The following is a 9,328-nucleotide window of genomic DNA, read 5'->3' on the forward strand; positions in this document are numbered from 1 at the left end:
GTATTTGGTCTGAACGAATTAACCTCAGCACTTCCAAATCCTGTGTAAAGGCTCATTTCTGCGTGCGTACGTTTGTTTACAGTTCTTGTTTTGTCTCCCAGGGTTTAAACAACAAGAAGAATTTGCCGGCAGGGGGTGCAATGCTCCGCTGTTTGGAAAACATTGCTACCTTTATGGAAGCCTTGCCCATGGATTCACCCAGCAACCTCTGGACCACAATTAGTAATCAGTTTCAGACCTTCCTTACTAAACTCCCTTGTGTTTTACCACTCAAGGTATGATGTATGGACACCTGAAACAAGCTATACTGCCATTGGTCAGGATGTACTGAAACAGTGGGGAAACTATGGGTGAGAGTGGGCTGTTGTGAATATTTTCTAATGATTCAACTAATGTTTCCAGAGAACTGGATTTATTTTATTTCTGATCCACTCCTTTAATTATGTCTTCCATGGGTAACAATAGCAACTCTGACCTGAGTACTCTTCACTTCTTTCTTGACTTTTTTCCTCTACATTTTCTGTGCCCTGTCTTTGTCAGATTGTAACACTACATTTGAGAGTCAGCATTTAGGCAATAAAAATCCATCTGGTTTTAATTGTTAAAACTGGATAAAACTCTCAAGAAGAGCAGCACCACATAATTAATTTGCTAAAAGTACACAGTAGTCAGACAGTCAGAAGGAACTGAGACTACTGGGAATTGGGCCTTGCCTGTTTGGCCAACCAGGTTGTAGTTCTGGCTATAATCAGAATATAACTACAGAAACTGAATCTAGAAGCTTTGGGCTCTGATTTCTGAGAGCTCAGAGGGCATGCAATGGGATCTTACCTTCTAGTGTGTATATTTCCAGATGTCTTTTCAGTAAACGCAGTAAAAACTTGCCTGAGTCTTTCCAGTAAACATGGAATTCTGATGCCCTTACTCTGACTTTATTTCCTGTGGTGTGAATGACTCCAGTGGTAATTTCTTCTGTGCAAAGCAGTGTTGCTCAATATGAGCTGAGGGATCCAAAATCTAACTTTGTGACTGATAACCATTGTCTTCTAAACTGGGTGTCACCACCAAATTACATGAATAATATTAAATTCCTTGGCACTATTATGCAATAGTCAGATGTTGAAACCTCTTTAGGTTTTGGTAAATTGAGGCATTATCCTGCAGCACTAACTAAGCCAAACAAGCAATAACCATTCTCTCTGCATACTAGTCACCCCAAGCTGTTGCATCCTATGTAATTGAAATAAATAAAAAGAAATTAATTGGATCTTAGTAGTTCCAATCCCACATCTGCCATTCACAGAATGTTTAGGTGGAGTGTTTACTCTGATTCCCCTTTTATTCACTGGAAGTATCATTAGTGATAAAAGTAAAGCAACTGCCCCTTTCCATCTCCTGTTCCGTCCTTTAGGGTCATGGTGACTCTTTGCTGTTCTAGGCATTTGCAGCAGGGACAGGGCAGGACAATGGAGAGATCCTGAGAAGTCCATTCACTGCTGCAACCTTTGTGATTTATTGAAATAAAAATCAATTGCATCGTAAGGAACAACTTGAGGGGCATCTGGAAAAGCTACTGCCAGGGCATATTCCAATGTTACACATTGTGAGTTGCAGTCCTGTCCTGGGGTATGGAGGAAAATATCATAGCCCAGAACAAGCACAGAAATATAAAATAAGGTAGATGGTGCATACCTCCTGCCAACCTACTCCTTTTTTTTTTTTTACTTCTTTCCTTTTTTTCCTCACAATCCATTTTTATTACAGTGGAAATATATTTCTAGGAGATTTTTGTCATACAAGGCGTAAAGCTAGCTCTCCTAAACTAGCCCTTTAGTGGAATCATCTCATCTCAAAGCCTATGCTGCAGTATGTTACTCCTGAAGGGGTATGATTGTGTTTAGACAAAGTAATTAAAGATCAATCATCAGGGATAATTTTTCAGACTTTACCTATAACTAATTCATAGCTGCTACCTCTATAAGCAAGATGTACACAGAAAGGTACTAACTCTGGGGTTTTTTCTTTTTCTTTTTTTTCTTTCCTTCTTTCTTTCCTGCCTTCAACTATGTTCAGTGTTCTTTAGACTCCAGTTTAAGAATCATGATTTGCTTGTTGAAGATACCTACCACTAGTGCCACCAGGGTAAGTTCCAAGAAGACAAAATTCTGTTGCCTCAGATTTAGCCAGCCTGTGCTATTGTATGAATGTGTTCTTATCCCCTAGCTAGGAAAGTATTATATATAAGCATAAAATTGTGTAGTCCAATACTATTTGGAGAATGATAAGAGCTTTGGAATCTAGGTTACAGTAAAGTGTGGCTAGGATTACATTCTTGTGTGCGTGTGAATGTATATCTTCTTAAAGGTTTGATATTCTTTTCCACCCACCCTCCCTTTTTTCCTTAAAAAAAAAAGTCATGAACTTCCTTAGATGTTCTTCAGTACAATTCCACTGAGGTCAGTGAGATTTTCCTGCATAAACACAACAGAATCTCTTGTATCTCATAAACACTGTGCCAGAGGTGAAGCTATTTTCTAATTTTTTGCTTCTAATTTCTCACAGAAGCATGAAGGCAAGAGCTAAAGAGAATAGCTGTTTGACCAGAACAGTGTACATCTCAGGCAGATAACCCCTGAGCTAAAAATAATGCTGTTCCATTCAGGCGTTTCAGAGTTGGAATGCTTTTTGCTTTGGTGAGCAACCAGTTATTGATTTGTTTAAATTGTGTCATTGCAGAGTCTTCTGGAGCCTTTTTCAAAATTACTAAGTTTTGTAATTCAGAATGCTGTCTTCACTCTGGCCTACCTGGTGGAACTGTGTGGTTTGTGCTACCGAGCCTTCACTAAGGTAATAATGACACTATATCATAGAATCTGAGAATCATAGAACTTTAGGGGTTGGAAAGGACGTTACAGATCATCTAGTCCCACCCCCCTGCCATGGACAGGGACACCTCCCACTAGACCAGGATGCTCACCTGGCTTTGAACACTGCCAGGGTTGGGGCATCCACTACCTCCCTGTGCAACCTGTGCCAGTGCCTCACCACCCTCACAGGAAAGAAAGCTTTTTTCTAATATCTAACCTAAACTTTCCCTCCTTCAGTTTGAACCCATTACCCCTTGTCGTATCATTGCAGCTCCTAATAAAAAGCCCCTGTCCAGCTCCCTTGTAGGCCCTTTAGATACTGAAAAGTTGGTATGAGGTATAGTCCTCCACGTAGTCTTCTCCAGGCTGAACAGCCCCAACCTTCTCAGCCTGTCCTCATAGGGGAAATGTTCCAGTCCTCTTATCAACTTGTGGCCTCCTCTGGACTTGTTCCAATAGTTCCATGTCCTTCTTATACTGAAGGCACCACAACTGCATGCGGTATTCCAGGTGGTGTCTCACGAGAGCAAAGTAGAGGGGAAGAATCACCTCTTTTGACCTGCTGTCCACACTCCTTTGGATGCAGCCAAAGGAGTGCTTTCTGGGCTTTCTGGGCTTTCTGGACTTTCTGGGCTTTCTGGGCTGAGCTCACACTGCAGCTCATGATGAGCTTCTCATCCACTGTCACTCCCAAGTCTTTCTCCTCGTTGCTGGTTTCAATTCCTTCCCCACCCAACCTGTAGCTGTGCCTGGGATTGCCATGGCCCAGATGTAGGACCTTGCACTTCATTTTGCTAGACTCCATGAGGTTTGCATTGGCCACAGCTAGAACATGCATTGAATCTTGACAAGACTTAAAATATCACTGGTCAAACAGTGAAGAAGAAATTATTAAAGTGATTACACTCTCACAAAAAGCAAACTGCACCACAAGAAAATAAGAAGCACTTCTACCAGATGTGGTGGCATTAAATAGAAAGTAACAGTATGTTTAATGACAGCAAGCAAATACTACCTTTTTGTCTCACTTGAAAAAGAAAAGTTTATGAACCAAAAAATTCCTGGATACAGAAGAGATTGTCAGACTTTTGGAAGTATTTTGAGTTAGATCTATAGTCAAGGCTTTGGGCAAGACAAAATGAGAAAAACGTTAACTTAAAACCCAGTACTGGGATTTTTTTCGTTGAAACAGAAAAATCCTCATTTAAAACTGAAGTAAAGACATTCCTCTTGCATTTGTAGTTTGATAAGACCATTTCATGTATCTGCTAAAGCAAATTGTAAACTACAGGAAATTTTTCACTCTCCTCATGCTCTGCAGTTTCACAAAAATGTTATTAAAACCATGGTATTAGAAAACCTGCACGTGTTCCTTGCATGCTTCCTGATTCATTGTTCTATTAATATATTGTGTACTTAATTGAACACAGGAAGCTTGGATTATAGCATTTGGTAAAATCTCCTTCATTTGGTTTAATGCAACCTGGTGACCCAGCAATGGAATCGTTAGTGCAATTGCATCTGCAATTTATAGCCGCAAAACAGTTAGTTTAGTGAGCTCCACACTACACTTTCTTTGTTCTTTTTGAAAGCTTACCATATTTTGCCTTAGAAATGTCAAATTAATCACTGCTGTTAGGAAAAAACCCCAAATCTGTTATGATGCCTGTATTTCTTTACAGTGAAAAATCACTGTGGGTAAGTAAGAGTGTTATTTGTGATAGAATGCCACATAGAAGTGAATTTCTGAAGGAATATAATTTGTGAGCATTGAAACTATTCAGATTTCATTACTTGTTTCATAACTTTGAGTGTGCTGGCTGAGGAAAACAGCAACTTTCACCTGAGTTGTGCAGGATTCTTGTCTGTTCAAAGAGCAAGTTACTCCGTGCACTTTGTAGAGGTCAGTGCTGTACAACCACTCCACTCCAAATCTTTTTTTGTCTCCAACATTTTCCTAATATCCTGTGGCAGGAATATCTGAGTTTCTCTTGTCTTGGAGCCTGAAGACTCACGTCAATCTGATATTTCCTTGTCTGAGTTTCTGCTCCAGGTCAGCAATTTGATTTTTTCCATGCCTTTGGAACTCTCAGTTGAGAGTAGCATCTCTTCTGTGGATTGTAACCTTCTTAGCTGTAATTTTCCTTTCAAGTATCTTAAGGTCCTAAATGCACACTTCTTCCTTTCTTATCTCTCACAGCTGCAGAAGTTTGAATCTAAACTTAACCTTTTGCAACTATTCCATTGACCCATACAAGTAAATGCAGAATGCCACATGATTTTGCTATTGAATTGGTTTGAAGAATATTGAAGTGCCTGATCTTTAGTATTTGTAATTACTGTAGTAGCAACAGAGGAAAAATAAAGAATTTTGATTTTTATCTGCTTACTTGGAGGATAGCATACCACTCCATTAAAGGTCCAAATTTACTCTTCTTATTCCTAAGTTTGGGCTCTGAGGTTCTGCTAGAACTTCAGTAGTTTCATGTTCTACATATAGACATCTGGTAAGTCACAATTTGAAGGTTGAAAGGCATTTTTTATAGGTATGCATAGACATTTGAGAGGGTTAATTAGGCTGAACAGAGGCTAAAGTGTTATATTCTTGGGACCTGGTACCATGTTTACACATGTGACTCCTCTGGGTGTTACTCTCATGGAACACTGGCTCTGTGGCAGAATATAAAGTTCTTAAAGTATCTATAAACTAGGTTTATACATATTTATCACCACCAGAATGATAGGAATAAGTAGACTTAGATAGGAAGGGTGCTCTGGGCCAATGACTTCAGTGTCATCACTTCTGATTTAGAGTGCAGGAAGCAAGAGGGCAAATGTCAAAAAACATCTTTCCTGATTTTGCTTGATCTCTCTGCACTGCATGTGCTTAACAAACATTAAGAGTTTAGGCTGTGAGATAGGAAACTTCTTTGAGAAAGAGGTAGTTTACTGTTGTATTGTCCTTAAAGCCAAGAAAAGCTGGGATTCATGAAGCCTATGCTTCCTTTCCAGAGTTCTGGCAAAGCAATTTATTGTGGCCCAATTATATCCTTTATGGCATGGATGTTAGTATGTAAAACAGCTGAATGCTTTTGAAGTAATTTTGTCTCTCTTTTCCAGTATGTGCAGGGTACTGTGCTGGGTTAGGAAAGGAATTTCTGTCCACTCTTTCAGCAGATATAATTGTCAACTGACTATAGTATGACACTGTGTTATGTGTCTCAAGACTGTGAAGGCATATGACAGTGGGAAGGGTCACTCTTGCTGGTGAATTCTAGCAACTAACCAGTGTCTGCACCCTGAGTATTGTGTCCTGTTCTGGTTCTCCATTCCCATAAGAATGTAGTAGAATCAGAGAAAGTTCCAGTAATGGTAACAAGAATGATCGAACAGTAGGATGAGTTCCACATACAGAGCAACTAAACTGGGGCTCTTCTGTCTGAAAGAGCAACAACTGAAAGGGAACGTAAGAGAGGTCTGCAAGGTCACAAGTGATCCAGGCAGGAATGGGTAGTTTCATTCCTTTCCAGTACAAGAAACACACTAAGTTTGTAGGAACTTAGTGTCAAAGCAAGTATAGGGAAATGATTTTTCAACAGAGTGTGACTCCTTGCCAAGTACCATGTGTGCTAAATGTTGACATGAGTCCAAGAGGTCAATGGACACATACGTGGAAGAGAAATCCACTGAGAGTTATTAATTATACAGAAAACACACTGAGCTCAGAAGCTCTCTGAGCTGAAAATAGTTGGCAGAATTATACATGCTTGCCTTGTGCCTTGTTTTTATTCTTCCTTTTGCTTCTGCTTATGGCATTGTTAGAGATAAGTTACTGAGGACATTTGTTCTGGTCTGACCTCTCCTGGATATTCTTATAGTGTATTATTTTTATCAGAGCACCACTCATGCATGTGGGACGTGTGACTTTTGAATACTTGTCCCCTCAAGTAATGGTTTCATAAGACAGCTGATTTTGGAGTGTTAGCTTCCCATGAGTTTAGCTGCCTAGACCACAACAGTGTAGTCAGACAAGGACGAGGACCCATTTCATCATCTGAATGTGTTATCTGTCTGCACAATCCTTGTAATTGAAGATGAAACCAGGAGCTTGAAGTAAAGTTTCTTGATTCACAGACTGTCATCATAACATCCATGAAAGACATACCATTCTGTTGTTTTCATACCTTTTCCCAAATCAGGACCTGATATTTGGAATCTGTTCTCATTAAAAGGTATATGGGTGCTCTGGGAGAAATGCACTGTTGCTGTAAGCTTTGTTTAACAATATGCTGTGCAGATAGTGTGGTGACATCAGTTCTCTGAAGAGGAACACTGGAGGCTCCTTGGTCTGCTGCAACCAAAGCTCATTCTCACTTCCAGCTGTTCATCTTCTCTAGCTCCTTCCCTTTTAGCTGCATTTGCTATCATGTGTGGCTGGAGATGACCTTTAAACTGTCCCTCGCTAACTAAACCTCAAAAGACTTCTCTGAGGAAGAGGCAAACATGGTTCCATTTTACAAATGTTGTGGATGAACTGAGGCCCTGACTGAGTAAAAGTTTTCACACATTTAACTGAAGTCAGCAGGCAAGTGCATGAAGTTTGCAAAGTGGAAGATGCTAGGTTTTAAATCCTAAGCACACTTTGGATATGCTCTCATTATTAGACAATATTAGTTCATCTCTAATAGTTGTTTGAAAGAGAGCACGGTGTAAGTCATCCTGCTGATCAAAATTCTTGAGTTGTTGTGGTCAGTAGCAGGTTATAGATTTGTTCCATGTTTTTATCTTATCGTCTAAAGTCAGAGAATGTCAAAGTAAGATGTATAACAGACCCATCTTATCTCTTGTACCTCCTTGCTGACTCAGCTCTACAACTCTATTCTTAGGCTTCTCTGTTCTAATCTCCATTGGCTGATTTTCCCCTGTGTTTTCAAATGTTTCTGTTGTAGCAGCTGTAGCCAAGATGGTTTTAATTGTGGAAGTGGAAAAGTACTGCTAGTCTAATGAGTGAAAATAGATGTCCAAGCAGCTGTAGTGCAGGCACTCTTATTTTAAGGGGACTGACAATATAAAAAAAAGGTATGGTAAAATGCAGACTATTTCTGCCAGGTTCAATGAAAGAATAATGCTAAATACTACCCTAGTTTTGTTCTTCTATGTCACTTCTTACTGCTTTCTCCTTTTCTCTTTGTATGGAAGTACTTAGTGAAAGCCATGCTTGCATGCCTGGGCTTTATAACTGTTTTATAAAACCTATCTGTATTTCACATGTGAAATATTAAATCTTGGGTAAAGTGCCTGATAAAACATCAAAGGAGAATCACCTTCACTGATGTCTGTTCAGTCAAATCTGTAGAATTATATAAATGATGAGTGATGTCTGATTTTTTGTGAGACTGGAGAGAGCAGTACACTTTGTAACTTTGTTATTCTCAAACTGAGATAAAAAGTATCTTTATGCTTTACTAGTGGCTGTTAGTGAATTTCAGGACATTCATAATTCTGTGTTTTTCTGTTGTAGGAAAGGGACAAATTCTACTTGACGCGCAGTGTCATATTGGAGTTGCTGCAGGCACTCAAGTTAAAGTCACCCTTACCAGACATGAATCTGTTGCTGTTGGTGCAGGTACAGGAGATTCTCATGTAATTCTCATATTGATCCTTCTTGGTTCTTCTTGCTCTGCCCCGTTCCTGAATTTGGGCCAAGCCCAGCGTGATTGTTGCAAGTACCAGCAATGTCAGGGGAAGCAAGAACTTCTGGAGTCAAAACCCAGTTACATTTGTGTGCATTGGTGCATACATTTAGACTCCCACATTAAAATTGAAGAAACTAAATTTGGAATCCACATTTCACAGAATGATAATGACCTGTGCATCATTGCTGATGTGTTGAGCATCACAGAATATATCTTGACTTGGAAGGGGCCCTTAAGGGTTGAACCCACTGAGCTCCATACCATGTCCCAGTGCAGCAGCTACCCCAGATGCTGCCTTGTCTTCATATTCCAGCCCCAAATGCGTGACCAGTGTGTGTGGGAGGGGGTGCTAGTTCATAGTGGGCCAGAACTCAATCTGGCAGTAAGCTATTTCCAGTCCCTGAAGGCCATTTTCTTTTAACCTGTAGTTTTCTAGCAACAAATACATATGCAATATTTCCTTTCATTCTGTGGAGTTAAGCTAACTTTTTCATAGGAAAATTTGAGGAAATAAGATAAAGATTTGTGAAAAATTCTTCTGCCTCCAAGAACAATTGTTCTGACCCACAAAAGCAATTTACTGAAGTCCATCAAGTTTAATCACAGGTAGTGGGCTCTAATTGTGTACAATGAGCTAACAGTGATATGTGTTTAGGAACTGAAAATTATAGGGGACCAGCATAACAGCACTCTATAGGGTTCAGACAAGGTGTTTGTTATGTGGTTTATTCATAATGCTTCCAGCATCACAGCTCCAGTCACTCT

The 9,328-nt window shown here is 39.8% G+C and overlaps 1 protein-coding gene across 1 annotated transcript in view; it reads left to right on the forward strand.

Annotated features, from left to right (window-relative positions):
* The window catches only part of LOC103811478 (protein unc-79 homolog), a gene marked incomplete at its 5' end in the record, with an annotated part of 31,676 nt that overhangs the window by 2,717 nt on the left and 19,631 nt on the right, over positions 1 to 9,328 (forward strand). Inside the window, 4 exons of the mRNA XM_009084453.1 lie at positions 102 to 275; positions 2,074 to 2,142; positions 2,737 to 2,847; positions 8,389 to 8,493. Of these exons, the coding sequence (XP_009082701.1) occupies positions 102 to 275; positions 2,074 to 2,142; positions 2,737 to 2,847; positions 8,389 to 8,493 (459 nt within the window). The remainder of the gene's footprint in view (positions 1 to 101; positions 276 to 2,073; positions 2,143 to 2,736; positions 2,848 to 8,388; positions 8,494 to 9,328) is intronic.

Source organism: Acanthisitta chloris, unplaced genomic scaffold (assembly GCF_000695815.1).
Source record: "Acanthisitta chloris isolate BGI_N310 unplaced genomic scaffold, ASM69581v1 scaffold11941, whole genome shotgun sequence".
Classification (NCBI taxonomy): domain Eukaryota; kingdom Metazoa; phylum Chordata; class Aves; order Passeriformes; family Acanthisittidae; genus Acanthisitta; species Acanthisitta chloris.